This window comes from Drosophila erecta, unplaced genomic scaffold (assembly GCF_003286155.1).
Source record: "Drosophila erecta strain 14021-0224.00,06,07 unplaced genomic scaffold, DereRS2 tig00000021-arrow-pilon, whole genome shotgun sequence".
Classification (NCBI taxonomy): domain Eukaryota; kingdom Metazoa; phylum Arthropoda; class Insecta; order Diptera; family Drosophilidae; genus Drosophila; species Drosophila erecta.
Window position 1 is genome coordinate 16,454,664 of NW_020825198.1, and position 19,307 is coordinate 16,473,970.

At 40.2% G+C, this 19,307-nt stretch overlaps 1 protein-coding gene across 1 annotated transcript; it reads right to left on the minus strand.

The window, feature by feature from the left end:
* Nucleotides 1-5,757: 5,757 nt before the first annotated feature.
* Nucleotides 5,758-17,618, minus strand: LOC6546217. The gene is made up of 4 exons (XM_001972876.3): nucleotides 17,192-17,618; nucleotides 15,364-15,556; nucleotides 11,538-11,710; nucleotides 5,758-5,991 (listed from the first exon to the last, which is right to left on the minus strand). The coding sequence occupies exons 2-4, from the start codon at nucleotides 15,548-15,550 to the stop codon at nucleotides 5,782-5,784; spliced, it is 570 nt and encodes a 189-aa protein (XP_001972912.1). The 5' UTR covers nucleotides 15,551-15,556; nucleotides 17,192-17,618; the 3' UTR covers nucleotides 5,758-5,781.
* Nucleotides 17,619-19,307: the final 1,689 nt, after the last annotated feature.

Below are 19,307 nucleotides of genomic sequence, written 5' to 3' on the forward strand. Positions count from 1 at the left end.
TGCACACCATCAGGCTGCACTTTCTCGGCATCTTTACTTAGCCAAATTGCATCTTGGCCTGGTCAATACTATCGTATAAATTGCGGTTCCTTGTGTACAGCATTTTTGATTTAACCAGCAGGGTGCATAAATTATGCAAGATTACACACCGAATCGCAAAGAATTTGCCACTTGTTGAGGGTGAACACAATATATCTTGACACTACACAATGGCATTATGGCTGATTATGCTCGTGTAAGACTCGTAATTTATTATGAAAATCTGCTAGCTTAGAATTTAATTTAAAAGTTTTGGGTTTCGCCACGGCTCAGGCAAATACAATTTGCAATTTCACAAATTTTACAAGGAAACAAATCTTAAATGCGCCGTCTTCTGACCATGGAGGACCAACAGGAGCGCCAGTTTAGATGGCGAGTGGCGTTGGTGGCCGCCTAAGCCTCCGGCCGGGCCATTTTAATCCCTTTTAAATTGATATTGTAATTGGTTTCTGTACGTAGTTATGAATTTCAATATGTCGGCCGGCTTTCCCTCTAGTTTCTCCATGTTTTCTGTTTGCCCTTCACGTGTGCTCGTGTGTGTTCTCTAAATCATATATATGCACGTTTGAATTATGTGATTTTGGTGGTCCTGGCTGCTCGTAGTGGTTGTGCTGGTGTGGATTATGCCAGGCAATTTATATTTGCTTTGTGGTGAGTAATAGTTGATATTTGACCAGTTCGAGGGGCTGTTACTTCCATTTGTGGGGATATCTGAATGATACTTTTTCAGAGTGCAAAATTTCATTTTCGAAAATACTCTTAGATACTTACTAAATTTATTAGCAGCTCTTAAAGTTATTTATATTTAAATATTTATTTACTTATAAGAACCAAAATAATAGTATTGAAATACACGCAAGCTTGTTATTTATATTCATGTATTTCCTATAACAAAATCACTAAACTAAAGATCAGCTAATTTTATGAAGTAATACTGGTACAGCATTTGTTTCACATACTCACATATTTTACAGTAATTAAACAAGATAAGATTTAAATCCTAACCGTAATTAAATGCAATGCAATTAAAAACTTCAAGCTTTCGTTCAATTTATAAAGTTGAACGCACAAGCTAATCGCCTCTTAAAACAAGCTTTCGCATAGTCGAAACTATCGCAAACTTTGGACCTTAATAAGCCATAGGAACTTTGCTTTGAATGCGAAATCTAAGGCAACGCAATAGCGTCGAATTTATGGGAAAAGTATTTTCAACTCCACTCCACTCTGTTTCGGCCACTTAATAAATATTTGAGGACCCGGAAAGATGTCGGCAGACTTGACATCGCCACGCCGCCTAAGTAATTATGAATATGGAAGCAATATTTTGGCGACACGTTGCCGTCTTCACCTCGAAAACATAACAAATGTGACTGACAAGAGTCGTTTGATTGCGCTTGGGGGACCCATTTAAAGGTGAAAATTTTACTGCCTACCAGCGGCCTGCTGCTGAAATAAAGGGATCCTCTCTGGCCCTCTGGTTTTTCTCGATGGGGCTTCAGCCACGCACAGGTTGCCCATTACGTGGTATTTGTCCTTATTTACCGTTGGAGGCCGCCCACCTGGATGCTTGGTTTATAAAGCACCTGCTTAACCCTAAAAGCGGAAAGCACAACAAAAACGCAAGAGAAAACCACACTGACAACAAAGTGCTCACTAAAATACATATCAGTACATAAGCTATCCAACAAGGAACGTGTGTAGATTTTTGATCAATCTATTTCTTGCAGTAACATCCTAAATTATAATTCCTATTTATTTAAGTAATAATATTTGGGTCGTGATTCAAGTAATATTTCATAAGTAATAATTATTATTTAAGTAATAATATTTAGGTCGTGATTCAAGTAATATTTCATAAGTAATAAGTTCCTCTTAAGGTTCCACTAAGTAAAATGAAATGTTACATTTTTAGTTTAGTTTTTTGCAGTGCACAGAAGTGGGCAACCGGAAGATGCGGCAATAAAAGCAAATCCGTATTCAAGGTGCAAAAGCCGTCGGAAATCTTTTGGGAACTAGGAAGCTGCAACGTCGACGGGTTCACTTTGGGCCAGCCACCCAGCCAGCAGATTATGTATTTACAGTCAGATAACTCCCGTTATGGCCAACGTTTTCCCAGCCACTCCATTGTTGTTGTAATAAGGTAACTGCCTAGATGATTGCCGGCAATTGTTGACCATCGCAACGCCCCTAAGGCTCCGGGCTAACCCAGTATCCATGTGTGGCACGGAAAAACTCAATGCTGAGTCAGCCAGAATCAGGTGCCCATTTGGTTTATCTGCATAATAAACTTACCTCAAATTATTGAAGCCCGCATTTTGGACACGTCGTTCGTGTCATCAGCAGACAAAAACTCCCCAAAGGGACTCGCCTTTTGGCCTTTTGTTGTGCCACATAAAAGGAGAGGCCTGGCAAACTAGGCCTAGCAAACTTCTCAAATATCAAGTCTAAGTGCCTTCCAATGCATTTGTTTTACATTTACTCAGCTATCAAATTGCTGATGAGCCTTTGGTCTAATGGAAAGGTGTGTCTTCGCTGAAAGGCGGTAAGTTCTAGCTAAAACTACAAGAGAATGAATGTATTTTGCTTAAATAAATATAATAAAAGCACGCAGGTGCAGGCTCGTAATAATAAGCTTTAAGACCCTGTACTAATGACTCCAGCAGAGTGCCTTTTCAATGGAAAAACAATAAGCCAAACTCACTCGAAAGCCCAGCTTACAAAGTCAAAAAGGGGGAGATGTAATCAAAGCCATAGAAAAGCTGCAACCGCCAAGGATGCAACAATTTATGCACATGCTAAATGCTGAATGTTGAATGCTGAATGCAGATGTGGCCAAAAGCTGGCAGGAAATGTTAGTTTGCTTAAAAAATTAAATGCCGCTCGTGTTACATAATTCTGCACATGACATCTATGCCTGCCTGCCTGTCTGTCTGCCTGTCTGCCATTTGGCATTCGGCAAAGTTGCCATGGTGCGGCTTTTTTGGTTTCCCGGGCAGCCTGCAGTCAGAAATGTCACAGGCCATGATGATCACGGGCCCACCGTCTCCCCGGCGTAAAATATTATTTAATGCCCTCTGACAGTTGAGTGAAGCAATATCGTTTACATGCATTACCTATATGCACACCGCTATCTGCGAGCCGAGATATGGGGGCTCCATAGGTGGTGGGGCGCTCAGGCAGATTGCCATAATGGCGAGATTCGGGCAGCTTTTGAGCCAGCATTTTCCTACTGGCTCCCCTTGTTAAGTTATAAGGCCGTGGGGGACACGGGGAGGCCAGAATGCCAGAAAATCGCTGGCATTTATGCTCGCGAAATTGTTTTTGGTAGCTCACTTATTTACTCGTTTCATTTGAATCGGTATGTGTCTTTAATTAAATTGCAACGCAGTTTAAATAATGAACTGTGTTACCATTGAAGTGGCATTTGCACTCCATGAACTGTAAGCTAGACAGCCAAATGCACTCAGCATCGAGTTTGTAAATCTCTTTATTTATAAATAATTATTTCAATTATTTATAAAATTTCTCAAGTTACACATAGGCACATATAGGAATATGTGCTAGTGGAATATGACATAGTTTGTTTTCAAGATTCAACTTGAATTAAAATTGCTTTAAATTTCTCAAATTTTACATTTTGTTTTGGCAAGTCTAGTCTACCACTTCATTATCAATTTAATCATGTTATTTGGTATTATTATTCGAATTTTGTTGTGCAGCACTCAAAAACTTGTTCTTAATGACTGCTGATAGTTAAATGCGGATTTTTTTGTTAAACGCTCGTTTATTTCGTTGTTTATTTCTGCTTTAATTTGAAAAGTCACGATGAACAAGAATGAACAACCATCGAATATAAAAAAGTACAATAAATGCAATTTAAAATCTTTAACACTCGTACTTAACAAAACACGCATAAAAATAAGTTCTTATTTACATAAATATACAACGAAAATATTATTTCCTTTTGTTGATTATAGAGCTCATCCCATTAAGTAACTTAAATTTGATAGCCCCAAAAGACCATTTTAGTAATTATCCGACAAAAAATTGTAATAATATTGTCAGATGTGCATCCATCCATCAAACATAGTTTTTCATACGTTTCGTTTCATTTATGCCGTATAAATAACTAAACAAGAATTTTAAAACATTAATTGAAATACCAAAACAATAAAAGAAACCAAAAACACATACATATGTACACGCATATATGCATGCCGTATATTTAAACAATTTGATCAATTAAAAGCAATTTTGCACAGAAAAGGCAGCAAATCCTCCAACAATATATGCATAAAAAGCATTTCACATGACAAAAAGAAAATGCAATAAAAAAAGAAGATATCAAAATAAAAAAGCACCTCGACATATTTTTTGGGGCCATACACTTTTTCGCACACACAAATTGCCCACCAAAGACCGTCGAATGAGTTGGTAACTGTGGTATAGTGGGGCTAAGAGGGGTTATAGCCAGATAGCCATGTACCCCATGTAACCCCAGCCGATTGAATGAAATTTCACGCTGAAAATCACATTGTTTACTAGCGAAACAATTGCGCGACTATGGGATGCGAAATAAAAGTCTCGGGCTGGAAATGCGAAAAAAATAATGTTGCATATGTGTGGCGAGGGCAAAAGCAACATGAAAATAACTGACATTTGTTGCTGCTGCTCGTATTCGTTTTCGCCGTTGCATGTTGATTTTCCCTCCCGATGCAGCTGTTGTTGTTGTTGTCGTCGCTTTTCCGGCTTTGCTGTTGCATTTTCCCTTCCTTTTGTTTTTGGCACGCGTTTGGTACATGGAAACATTCGTTGTCGCTGATTGCAGGCACGCATAAAGAGCTCAAAGCCCCAAGGCAGTGCAACACTTACGGATAGAGTCGACGTGGACATACCCTTGATTTATGCCAAAATGGGTCAGAGTTACGTAGGAACCAAGGCAAAAATGTAGGAACGCGGTGGACTCATTTCCATTCTATTTCCATTTACCAAGCTGTTAAAAGTGGTCATTATTATTAAAAATTGTTGGTATAATTGGGGTCTCTAGCCTCTAAAAACATGAATTCATTAAATATCTGAACCTTATTATTATTTATTCAATATATTGAAGTTACAAATAAAATATTTGTAAAAACTACTTCTAATTACTAGTTATTCAAATCTATCTAGAACTACTTTTAGATATTTGACGAACCCTTTTCCATATGGCGTATTCAATTAGCACTGCTCCATGGTTGCTTATTCAGAATTTTAAATATTGCCCAGAAATTGTTTTATTTTTTAAGCTTTTTGTACTGGCTATGAATCCGAAAGGTTATCTTAATGCTCTTACTGTTAAAAGTATTTTCCTTTCGACGACTCATGGGTGCTACTGTATAATCTGAAACGTGAAAAAAAAACTTGAATAATAAACCTGCTTGCATGACGGAAAATCTCGGTTAGTTAACTGAACTACTCGTGCCGCAAAAAATGCTTAACGTACAGAGTGACCAGTGCAGTTGGCAGCTTCCGTTTTCGATTACGAGCCCCACTTCCTCCTTCTTTTCTCCAATCTGTTGGCCAGATGCACCGGCCAACGACTATCGACCATTGACCACGTGGTCGGCCACAGGAGCGTCGGTATTTAATGGTCTCAGTGCGGACAATGCCGGAACTGCCTGTCAATCGATGGCTCTGTGTGCTGTGTGTGTGCCCCAAATTTATGATTTCCTCTCGATTGTTTTCAATGCCTTTATTGCATGCTCAAAATGGACAGCAGGCAGTGACGATTTTGTTGACCTCGTAGCACTGGCCATCTGGCGTACAGATCAGCTGGGTGCGGGAGCTGCTCCTCCTGCTCCTCCCAAATCCTGCTCTGCTCCAGCCGTGGTAGAAATCCGTGGCACTGATCCCATAGCCATCCATCAGCCAGTGCTGCAAGTCCGCCGGAAAAGTCTCGTACACTGGCACACTCTGAAACAAATCAAATCAGAGAGGACAGGATTCTTATTACAGACTTCCGGTTGCGAGTGCAAGTGGAGAACAAAACTGGATTGTATAGATGATCAGGTCATCAGCTAGTACACCGAAAATATATTAAAATTTTAATATAATATTAACAATTAGAAAACAAAAGTGTGAATGGGATTAATAAGTATACTAGGGACGAACAAAAATAAGTTAGATCTAAAATAGCTAACAACATAAATGTTGTTCGACTTAAGTACTATAGAACACTTTATTATAGTTACTTTTAATTATAGTAATAGTTCCGCTAAACACGAACACAAATTGTTGCCTGTATATTTTATCTATCTCCTGATTGTTTTCCCGCTGCTCTTGACATTGTTAAGCAATCAACCCGACAGTCCGCTTTCTGGCTCCTTCTCTTCTTTGCCAAAGCGCACGGAAATTAATTTCCGGTGCAACGCTGCGTATGAGCGATGCGATGCGATGCGATGCGATGCGATATATACTGGCAATTACAAGTGCAAAATGAAATTAATAAGAGAGTGACGTCCAAAAGCAGGGAGATGTGCAAACAGGTACGAGTTAGCACAGGTACAACGAGCGGCGATAAAAATGTGCAAGTTTGTCAACTAATTAAAAAGGGAAGCAGCAACCTGGATGAGTTTCAGCTCGAGGAACAGGGAAATTGTCGGCAGAGGGACATTGGCAACTTAATTGAAAACTGCAGTAAACAGCTCCGAAGCAGTTTAGCCATGTTATATATTTTATGGACACAGAGGGGCGCTGCCAAAGTTCGCCCTCTCCCATTGCTACTTATTTACTCATGTTTGTTAAGGAAACTGAACCGAATATATTTTATAGTTTTGTATAGGTTTTGCAGAAAGTACATCTATATAATAAGGCTCACTGATTTAGTGTGGCTAGATGAGTATATAAATGACTAACTGTTTTGCATGACTAAATAAGGGAAATTAACCACTGTATTAAATTTCAAATTTATTCAATCTAAACTTTACTACCAAACCCCTTGGAATGGCCTCAGTTGACTAGCTGGGGCGCAACGGGGCGTGGCACGTCGGCCGAGAGAGTGTTGCATTTCCGTTGACGTCAGAGTTAAAGCAAAAGGTAAACTAAAGTTCCGTTTGCGAGGCAAGGACGAACGGCAGAGTTTGCCCCAGGAGCGTGGCTCTATAAATGTTATCCAGCAAGCCGAAATCCGGAAGCGTGCTTATTAAATTTGAGCATAAAGTGGAATTTCACACTGCAGCGAGGATAACTTAACACAAACTTAACACAGGTGACCGGTGGGCGGGTAATTAAATTTACCAATTAGACAGACAAACACTTGAGACACAAAGGAGCGTGCTGGCCAAAAACAGAGACTGCAAACGAAGGTCCTTGAGGCATTCTCCAGACGAAGTTGAGTGTTGCTTTTGATTGAGTTCATTTGACTGGCTGCAAGCCCTGTAAGCATCTGCCAAATCAGCATTAAAGTTAATTAAAAATACATAAAGCCCATAAACATAAGTGCCGAGTTATCATGCGAGTGGGCGTGGCAGCGTCATTAAGTCACCATGTCGACTTAATTACGAAAACTGTCGCCGAATTCATGCTGAGAGTCGTTGAAAAATGTCGCTTTGAAAAATGTGCGATAATTATTGCCACAATTTATCTCGACTCAACGCGAGCGGGCCAAAAAAAAGATACAGAATCTAAAATAACATAATTATTTATGACTGAGAGGAGGCGACATGCGAAAGAGGAAGCAATAAAAAGTAGGAGAAGTGATAAATATGCGGCAGTTTTTCTCCACCCCATGCGTAATCACAGAATCCTTGAAAGATCTTTTGGGGGGAAAAAAAGCGGAAGTCCTTTGTTGCTTTTTGGCCGGGTTTAAAGCAAGCGCATAAATAAGCAGCAAATTATTGAACGTAAAAGTTGCCAAATCAGCAGTTGAGGCAAAGGTCCTAAAAGCCAAAAAGCACTTGCCCAAGTCGCTTTCTTTCAAGCGATGCACGAAATAAAGGAAGATATATAAATATATTTTTTTAAGCCAGCTCAAAATATAGTAAGAAATAATCAGAGGGGAAAACTTTGTGGTGCCAGAACCAAATTAATTCCTGTAGTATAAGTGATTTCAATGTGATTATTGCTGTCCTAATTGTCTTATCAAATTCTCAATATGAAAGTAAGTACAAAATGTTAGAGTCTCCCGTTTTTGCCAGTGCACAAGTGTATGCCCTTGCCTTAGGCATGCCAAACAAAACACTTTTCAATTAAGCAACTTGTCAGGCCAGCGGCCACTGCCAAGGCGGCTGCTCTGTTGGCCACGCCCACCGCCCACGGTTTTCCGAAAGGCGAAAAGGTTTAACACCGACGGACACACACACACACATACGAAGGAGAGCACACAGCCTTACACACACCGCTGCAAACACAGATGCGAAAGGGAAGTCGCCTAAGGGCGTATGGAAAACAAATTGATGGAGGTAGCTTTTGGGAATTTAAAGCTAAAGGATACCCTCTAGCGGTAAATGGATATGTGTTATGGGGATGAGATGGCGAGAACTTGATTCCAAGCCATTTTGACTTCAATAGGATTGAAATAAGAAGCGTTTAGCAAAATAAATCAAATTGTACACTCTATAAATATGGATTCCCCTATCGAACGTTACTTATATGCAGTACTATACAAAGAATGCTATTATAACACTTTTTAAATGCAGATAAACAATATATATACATTAATTTTAAATAATTAACTTAATGCTTTTAAGAAGAATATTTGAAATATAGAAAGAGTTGTTGCAAGACATATGACCAATATTATAAGAAAGCAAATAGATGCGATTCGCTTATGTCGAAATCCGCAAAATTCCAACTCCCCTGCCTTCTCCCAAAACCCTTTAAAATCAATTAATCTACCAACTGAGGTCCCCTGGATGCTACGAGGCCGTCGGCGAGCCCTGGCACAACCGATTAGAATGCCTGCAGGGTATAGGGCTTGGTCCTTAAAAACGTGGAAAGGACGAAAAGAAATGCCTGGCATACTTTTCGGCGCAAGCATATTTACGTTGCATGTATTGCTAACGAGCTGAAGAATTATGACTCCATTAGGTGAGCGAGGCGGGGTTTTGAGGGCGCCTCGGATGCTTAGAGAGTCCCCAGCATAGTTAGCCTTAAAGTTCCCGGCCATTTGCTTGTTTTTTCTTTAGAACGCCCCGGCTGAGGAAGTGACGCCATTTTGTGCAGATTACGCTTTGATGAACTCACTGGAAATGGCGAGGATAGGTGTGGGAAGCTGTTTCCGAGGGCGGAGTCGGAGTCGGGATCGGGGTCGGGGACTGGCGAGGTGCCAAGTGAAGGCCCAGGGCCTCCGACAAACGGCTGAGCCAGACTTCGGCGTAATGACAACGTCAACAGGACACCAAGAGATTGAATTTACAGAACAAACAATTTTCATTTGCAGTTGAATTAAGCAAAGTAATCCCCAGTGGACATTCTCCATTTTTTTGTTACTTCTCTCGTCCTCAGAAGCAAACTTGGGGCGGTGGTTGCAGCCGGATTGGATGGGCTTCCAACAGCCTAATGAACAGTGGTTTTGGCTGCTCAAAAGTATCCAAGCGAGTCCCGGCTTGGCCAAAAATAATACCTAAATTCAATAAGTCTAAAGCTCAGGATCCATGCACAGTGAAAATACCGAAAATATTTTAACACGGCTTAGATTTTCACAAAGGAACCGATGGACGTTGACAGAAAGCCACAGAAAGCCATAGGGCTTTGAAGTATCTTAGCAAGATGTCTAAGTAAACTCGTAATGCAAAGCTTATTTCATTTATATATTTTATGTACCTTATGTGTGTCGTCTACCAACTATATTTATCAGGGATATTTAAACAGAAGCTGTCTGGATATTAGCAAAAAAATAACCAATTATTATTAAATTACAAAATGAAGCCTAACATTATCACAAAAAATTCTTCACTCCCCCAAAAGTTTATGTAAACACATACTTAAATAAATTGAAGAAACACTTGTTAGCTAATGTAATATAATTCAGAAAGACCACAAACGGCGGTCATACAATGACCATATGCTGGTGCCTTACCAATATGAAATACTGTAATTCCAAGCAACCAAACGCTTATCAGTGCCAAGTAAGAAACCAAACAAAGTTCCCCGCTCCTTGGCTCGAAACCATACATCTACCACTATCAGTGTCGCTTGTTTTGCATAAAATTTGCATTTATTTGTGCGAGACAATCTGCGAAATTGAAAGCAGATGTCTCAAAGCGAGCTAACCAGCCAAAACAGAAGCCACACCAGCGGCAACAACGAAAATGCAATACCGAAAAGATCGGAGAAGGGGTGGCCAAAATCGACTCCAAAGTCCAAGTTCCCAGGGGCTGCACAGCAGATATTTAAATTTTGTGGCCAAAACCCTTGAAAAACATTCTCGGAACGAAAATAGACCAAAGCTGGCTATGCCAGAGATACCATCCATACCATTTTTATGCAAGTGCTAATGGGAAATTTTCGATGCATGCTTTAATAAAGGCTTTTTCAGACTTAGCTGCAATCTCGAACAGCAAAATTGGTTTTGCTTGGAGGCAATTTCTGACAAGTTGATGATGTGATTATTACGGGAATATATGAATTTTCAATCAAACTGCTTCTTGGGAGTGCGCCGGATATACTCCTAAAAATTGAAAAGTTGTGTCAATTATAAGCGTGTTTTAAACTTTGAAACACCCTTTTTGGCTAAAGCTATGTTGTCATGTATATAAAATGGTATAAAGAGTGCTGATATACCAGAAAGAATACATTTTTAAATTCTTAGAAAGGTTGGGATTCTCCGATAATAAAAAACAGCATTTAAAACAGCATTTTCTTTCACAACTTTAACGTTAACAAACCAATGCGTCAAAAAGTGCGTTGCAATGCGAAAGCATACTTAAATTTTGCAATTATTATGTATATATTAAGTATATATGAATAAAAAAATGAATATTTTTTAACCCACACTCGAGATATCACACCACATTAGCTAGAGATTCTAAGCTTTAAGACATCGCCAACCATTAAAATGGCTTACAAAATTAAAATTTCGATGCCCGTCAAGATGTATAATCCGCGGCAATTATTTGGAGTGGGTGTGATGCCAACCCAAATGATGCACTTGGCCCGAAGCTTAATCGGTTATTGCCCTCCGGCTCGATGGCAGTTGACGGGTCTGATAAATCTTTAGCTGCTCCCTGATTGTTTTCAATCCTGGTCAGCGACGTGCCGTGCCTGCTGGCTGTAAATGAAATCCGGCGGCGGTGGAGCGTGACCACCATGCGGTCACGTGCCCGAAGAAGCTCCTCCGAATTCTACACAACTCCACCAGAAGCCAACCCCTCAACCGAAAGGCAGACAGGCTCTGACAGATATCCGGAGCCAAGTTAAAAACACCATCCAAAAAGTTAAGCAGCAACAACAGCGTGATTTATGTTGGCAGGAGTTATCTGGCTTACCGATTTCGGGACCAAGGCTAAGAGGCGGCTCACCTGGAACTCATTCGCCATGGCGGCCAGCCAGTTGGGATCCGGGCTCGCCAGCAGGAACTGCTCCTGGTGCTCCACCACGTCGACCACCTCCACTTCCTGCATCGTCGGCGATTCCAGGCCGGCGGCTGAATTTATGGCCGCAGCTAATTGGTACAGCAAAAAATTCGTGCGTCCTGCAATCACAAGAAGAAAAACCGCATGGCTTTCAAATTGGATTCCAAAAATATAATTTTTTTATTTACTAAATTCATAAAAAGGTCTTTCAAATATAACAAGTACTATTAACTTTAATATATTTAAGAATAGTCTTATCCGCCATTATTCATCAAAAGTAGTCATGCCCCTTGAAACAGAGTTGTGATTAATTTTGATTAAAATACTCAGTTGATAAAATACATTTCCTTACATTACATTGGATTATTACCTCAATTTTCACAGTTCAACTCCAGGAAATTGTCCAAGTGTCTGACAAAGCAAGAAATTTAATTTTAAAACACTCCAAAGCACCAGGCCTCCACCCGAAAACCCCAAAGTACTCGAGTATCTGAAGCCTCCTCGAGTGCTGTTTTGTTCTCAGATTGTGCGCTAAGCATTTTGTTTGAGTTCAACTAGCTACTTACTGTCAGTTAAGTGCAATCGCCACAGAAAACGGGAAAATGGCAAAGGAAATGGAAAAGCGATCCGCTCTGCAGGTGATTGGCAAATGCGCACATGAATCTTTGATAAGCGTCTCGAAGTGCAGTCATTAGACAATTTTTGGGCTCGAATGGCATTAGGGCGATGGCAACTGGCAATCAATTGAACATTTACGAGAACAATTCTTCCGCCCAATCATCAAGCCAAACGAACAGAATCAAATTGTTTAGCAATCACCTGGGAAAAAGAAGGAAAATGCCGATGATTGACGAAAGTGTCTGAAAGGGTTTCTTTTTATTAAGGAAATGCCATTCAGCTTTAAATGACTCTCGAATTTCCGTTTCAATGGGCTGCTATAAATACTTCGGCTTTGTATAGGGTAGATGGGATTTTCTGTTCATTTCATTGTTTAGTTGCAAAATGAAATGCAGTTTTCAATGGGAAACACTGGTTTTTCTCTTCCACTAATAATCTAAGTTAGTTTCTTGAACTTCTAAAAAGCTTCTGTTCAATCAATGCATGTTCCTAAAAGCAATTCACTGTTCTTGAAGAGATTTTCCCCATAAACTTATTATTTCTTTCACTCCTGGGATCGCATTCGAAGTCGTTTTCCACCTCGGTTCGCACTGCGATTGCAAACTTATTTAATTAACTTGTAAACGAATTAGGCGCTTGTCACTCGAAACTAATTTTGAACTGCAGTTCAGAATCGCTTTGGTCAAGAACTTTTCGTTTCGCTTTTTCCACCGCTCTGAGATGTCGCTAAGTGCTGCTGCCATTTCCCCAGAACAGCGCATTACGCATACGCCGCGTTGACGTTAATCATACGCCATGTTTAACGCACCGAAAAAAAGTTCGCCGCGGCATCTCGGCAATAAATCACGCATTTTAAAGTTGAAAGTTGGCCGACAAGCGGACGAAAAAAGAAACACAACAGCCAGCTGAAAACAAATGCGACAACTGACCCAAAATGTCAGATGAGCAAGTGGAAGCCGCGAAATGGGAAAACGAAAGAGGAAAGGCCGAAACAAAGTAAGGACAACGTTTCGGCTTTCCGCATTTTCTAAAAGCGAAAGTCGCCGATGATGCAGTGCCTGCTGTTGAGTTAGTGTCAGTCCAGTCGGTTGTTCTTGGTTGTTCGCGGCCTGTTTGTGTTCGCTGGTGGTGTTTATGTGGGCCAAGTTGAATTGCAGCATCATCACGTGACCACTAGAAATTTGCATTTTAATGGCTTCCCCGGCATTTGGCACTACTTATCCTCAATTGCGTGGAGTGGCAGCTGAAAAAGGAAGAGGTCGAGCAGGCGGTGTCAAGAGGAGCACGGCCAGTGGAACAATATGTGTTAAGTGTTGATGTCGGCGCTTAATGATGCCAAGAATAAACGTGGCCCACACTCACACACACACACACTCGCGCGCTCAGACAGCGATAAACCAGAAAAGTACACAGTCATAAAACTCAAAGAGTTTATCGCCACTTTCAAATCTTTTACTATTGGAACTGAATATGCACTTTGTGCTACTTAAAAAGACAGCAGCATGCTCCTGCTCTAAATACATAGAGCAATATTTCAAAATATCGGAAATCTTACGTTATTTAAAAATTATTATTATGCCCTTTGATATATCAAAACATGATTATATGATTTTATTACATGCGCTATTAGAGCATAAGTTTCCACATTTCTTAATAAGGGTTTTAAATCGCAATGTGATAAGTTCTTCTCTCTAGTAGTTTGTAATTTGTGTCCCTATACCTAATCAATTGGTAGGTAATTTCTTCAAGTGTACCCGTGTTCATCTGTGTTGACAACACCAGACGAGCAACAACAGCAGCAGCAACCAGAAGCGACGCATCGGTAAACAAACAAACGACGGCAGCGACAACGCGTGACAAATGACACCAGCGACATCAAATTCCGCTTGCAACGCTTGCTGCAACGGAAACGCTCCAGGCGGCAACTATTTGCTGGGGGCGGCAAGGAATATGGGATGCGGACCAGTAATGGGGCTGTGGGAGAACCCCGGGGAACTGGAACAGGCAACAAGCGGATATAGCGATTGTCGACTTGCAGCAGCGGAAAGGCAAGAAGAAAGGAGGCGAATGAATGTGGGAAAGTGGGAAAAAAGAAGAGGGATAATAGTGTCACACAAAACGCTCAGCAAGTGATAAAACTACAGTGCTGACTGGCTACAAGTGGCTAAAAAGTATATAAATATTAGCCGAGGGATAAAGTGTTCAAAGTGATTTGTGGCACTTAGTTAACAGAAGCTGACGAGTGGAATGCAATGCCTGGCGAGAAATATTATAGATTTATTTATAATATATATTACATACAAGTGAACTTGTGTTTTTTCTTTACCCAAAAGTTAATTTAAACATGACAAATTTAAACGACAAATGTATGGTAGCATACTGTTTGGCTAATATTCCAAGGGGTTGCTAATGAAGATACTTCGCTACAGTTGAAAGCCCGGCGAAATAACGCACTTTGATTTGAGTATGGCCTCGCTGAGAAATGACCTTTTATAAATATTGCATTGGCTGCTTAGCCAGAGTCCACATTTCGGTGGCATTCACGCTCGGTTGAGTGCCAACGTTTCGCTGCAGCTGCTCTTGACTGTCTTGTTGCCCCATTTTAGCTCCCCGTCGCTTAGTTCTCAGCTTCTTGAAGAGTCGTGGTGAGCTTAGAGGCAGTGACACTTGAGTTATTTTCGGGTTCCCAGCGGAATAGGAAACCGAATGGGAAAAGCGCAGATTGCGAAGCGGCACAACTGAGTGAAGGTGGTAAGCGAAATACCAATTAAGAATGCGTTGACATTCCCACTTGGCGTACTCCGCACCCTAGAGTTCCCACTCCAACGGCCACTGCAGCGGATACCACAGTGCGTATGCGTGATAAACAACGCTAATTGGAAAACCAAGAGAGAAATAGAGGCCCCAACAGAGGACAGTGCTGACAAGATTGAAGGTACAACCTTGTATTGTGCAATTACAGGATAAACACCTAAGCCTCTCACAATGTGGCATCAAAGTATGCAATAATAATCCCATTATAGTTAGTACATATGATATTCCACTCGGTTTTGGTTAATGATATGTTCAAATTGAATTGGAATTCCCCAAATGCTACACCAGACTTCTTACGCAGACAGTCAGCCTTGCAGCACTGATGACTAACGAAGCTCACCTGACGCAGGCACTGCAGCCAGGACTCTTTGTCCCGGCGAGAGTCCTAGAACATCCATCCTCGATTCCCCGCCGGCTGCTCCTCTCGCTTCCTCCGGTAATGAAGCAAGCACCGTTGCCATCAGGCCCCAGAATACAGGTATATATAGCTGCAGACGCGGCTGGGAACTTCTGCTGATTCCAGCCATCCTTGGCTGCAACGAAGGATTAGAAAATTTGCTTTCAATTCAGGCGGCATCAAGTTATTAATACAATGAAGGAGCTCCTTCGAAAGACCATTGTGTGAAGGAGCACGATCCCGAGTGGAGTGCAGTGCAATTGTCTGGCGCATAAACTACAAAACAAAGGCATCGAGTGGGCACACAATTTCCATGAATTGCCCTTTGAATGTTCTTTATTCCGTCAATTTATATGAAGAACAAGCGGATGTGCAACATTGCCTGGTTACACTTCATTTTAATTAAGGTATTTGGTATCATTTGAGAACCATGTAGGCCAACATCAAAAGGATAAACTTATGGCGCTAAGGGTGGAATTCTCTTTAATATAAATAAAATTTAAGCACCGAACATTAGTTTTAACAGAAAATGTGCTATTTAGCTCCAATCTGGCATATCTGACCCACTCTCCACTTTCTCAGAAACGAGACAGACAGGCAGCATAGATTGGGTGCCATAGTTGTCATTGCCGCTCCAAAGCACGAAACTCTTCGCCTAAGTATCCTGCTCCATTTCCTCCACCAGACAGACAGACAATGGAAAATGGGGAAAATCCTTTGGCCTCGGCCAGCGAAGGCGGCTTCGCATCGACAGCCATTGTTGGGCGCCATCAATTGAGCGATTTGAATGGCGGCGTCCAAAGATTTATGAGTTGCACAAGCTCCTAGTTACGCCAAGTATTTGGCTTAAAAAGTATTTGCACGTAGAGGAACTTTGAGAGTTTTATATTTATTTGAAAAACTTTTGAATATTATGATACTATAGTTTTTCCTTCGGTGTAGTGAATTCTCCAAGTATTTGGCAACAATTAAGCAGCTTAAAAAGCACTACCACCATTCACTTTTGCTCTCTTCCCGCTTAACGCGCCATTTAATGAGTGGGTGAAAAAGTGAATGAAAGAAGTGAGCCACTGTCAATGGGATGTGTGGCTGGGAAAATGAGCGTAAGTGCACAGACAAAACAAGGAAAACATTCGGAGGGGAAAAACTCGACCACTTCCCCTGTTTAAAGGCAGCCTCGATTGTCTATCTGAACTGCAATTTTGTCTTTGTGGCCTCGGAAAAGCAAACAGAGAGCGAAAAAAACGTTTTCTTCGGCAAACAACAATAGATAATGAGCTTCAATAGGTGCACAATGCTCAGAAAGGAACAATTGGCAGTGGATCATCCTGGCTTAATTTTAAAACAAGATAATAAAACTTCAAAATTTACTAAAAGTGTGGAGGTGGCAAAAAGTTTCTATATAAAAACGTAAAAAAATACCACAACATTTTTTAAAAGTGGACTTTTTTTAGGACTTTTTGTGAAAAAAATTTTAAAAAAATAAATGTCTAGTTTTGAATGTAGATTTTTAGATAATCACATTGAAAACGTCACAAGTTTCTTACTCCTGATCTTTTGAAAATGTCCACGGTTTACTGAATAAATCCCAAGTAACTGAGCACAGCATTTAGAAAATATATGTGGGCTAATACTAAACTAAATAACTCCAAAAATGCCAGATTTATTTGAGCAGCTTATCTGTATTTAGATTTGCTTTCTAAGCAACCTCATGGCAACACCACCAAAGTTGTTGTCAAACCTAATTCAGTGTAAAACCAGAAAAGCTCACCAATAAGCACACAAAAAAGGCAGAATCAACGCACTCAACTTTGGAATATTTAAAGCACTTGAGTAAATAACACAGGTAAATAAGTCCAATAAATTCTGGTTCATATAAATTGAATGCTTAATATTTTTAGCATTTAAATTGCCATTCGCCAGAAACAATTGTGCTTGACTCCCTGTCAGCTGCAGGTTTCCCGTTTCCAATTTCGCCCATTACTATTTGTTTGCCGGCTATCTTCGAAATAACATTTAATTTCACAGCTGGCTATCTTTTTATTACTCGTTCCGCTCAGGATATAGTATTTATATTGGTCATTGATTTTAATGGTTACCGCTGCCCAAAAATTAAAACACTCGACTGAACCACACAGAATTCAAAAGGCAGAACCGAAGACAAAAACACATTGATTGAAATCTGAGTAATCAATGCCTAGAATATTGTCATATGAAGTCAAGTACCTCGCTGCGGGGGCGATGAAATGATATCAGATGATAACAAGCCAGCGAAACCATGATAATTTCGACTACGCCGCTGGGTTCAAAGTTCACAAAAGTGAAACCAATAGCCTGGAGTAGTTGAAAATTAATATGCGTTAAATGCGGAGAGTTGTTCGTGTAATTAAACACAACCAGTCCTTGAGATTGCGATTGTTCGGAAAGCGAAAATACCACTGATAAGTGAAGAGCAGGGCACATAATGAGCAATGGAGAATGTTTAGTTGAAATATACATTAACAAATTGGAAACACGTAATTGGAGCCATTCGTAATTACAGGACTTCATAACATAGTGAGTACCGCATTTGTTTGAGGAAAATTCTACAGAAATGGCCACAAATTGCAATAAATTTATATTGTATTTCATCTTTAGCTAGCTGCTTAATTACGATATCAATGATACATATTACGATTTTTTTCAATTTAATTAAATAAAATAGGACTACCAATATTTCTTTCCTTGAATTCGATAATACTGCTTCTAGAGAACCATTAAATCCAAATTAACTCCAATTAAGTGCCCAAGCTCATTGGAAGAGCTTACCCACACTTTATGTCATAAAACGTGCTGTGGGAAAATGTTTGGACAAAAAGCCCAAGCGGAGGAAGCGGAAAAATCGGCTTAAGCCCACCCACTGGCGCCCACTAATTCATTTCAATAATAGAGCACCTTTCGTGGCTGTTTTTTTATGGGGGGAAGTGGGCTATTGGGGGCTCTGTTAGTTTTGACATTCATTTGACAGTTTGATGAATGAATTAAGCGCACAAAGGGCGCAAATATTTATGAAAGAAATTGGAATAAATGCACGAATATAGTGGTAACAGAGAAGTTTAGGGAACAAGGAAACAGGCAACGAAAGGGGCAAATATTCTGAATGGAGGAATGGAAGAAAAAAACCGGAAATATTCTGAGAGATTTCTATCGCTTGCACACAATTTACCTAGTACCTCCTACTTTTCCAACTTCTTGGCCTTATTCTTGGCCCTCCTTCTTATTTCTCCATTTCCTTGTCGGCCCTTAAATGTCTTCGTAACCCTGAGGCCGCCAATTTGCTACCAATTCCTGCTCCAAATGTCTGCGAAAAGCAAAATTTTCGCCATTCGAGGGAACGAAAAAGAAAGAGAGAGCGTTGGGCAGATTCGTATCGTGGAAAACAATTTTAAATGGCGCACACAAAATGCCGGAAACCAGACACAAAATGTTAACGGAAAGGGAAACAGACGTTTACACACACACACACACACACACAACAACAGACACCCGCACGCACACACGCAAACGGAGCCCATTTGAATGTGTTAGTTGATGCAATTTAAGCGCCCAAAAACGAAATCCAAGTCATTTTTGATGATTTATTTTAGCTTCTAACGGGCATATTAAATTGCATTTCATTTTATATGATTGCTGCGCCCAGTTGGTTCATTTAATATGGTAGATTAAAAACTTTTGAATTTAATAAACGTTAATTACGCTTGCAGAATAAGTAATGTAACCACGCTACAAATTTCCTTTGTAAAATTCAACAAAGCGGAGAGTTTAAGACAGCAAAATTATAATAAAGTGATATTTAAATAATAAATAAGAATACAAATAATAATTAATAATAAATGGTATTTGACTTT

What these genes read in the sequence shown, in the direction of transcription:
- LOC6546217 (XM_001972876.3), bottom strand. Translation starts at nt 15,550, where the DNA reads ATGGCTGGAATCAGCAGAAGTTCCCAGCCGCGTCTGCAGCTATATATA. An exon ending in GGCTGCAGTGCCTGCGTCAG is followed by an intron (nt 11,711 to 15,363) that starts GTGAGCTTCGTT and finishes TTGTGATTGCAG; the next exon opens with GACGCACGAATTTTTTGCTG. An exon ending in CCATGGCGAATGAGTTCCAG is followed by an intron (nt 5,992 to 11,537) that starts GTGAGCCGCCTC and finishes GATTTGTTTCAG; the next exon opens with AGTGTGCCAGTGTACGAGAC.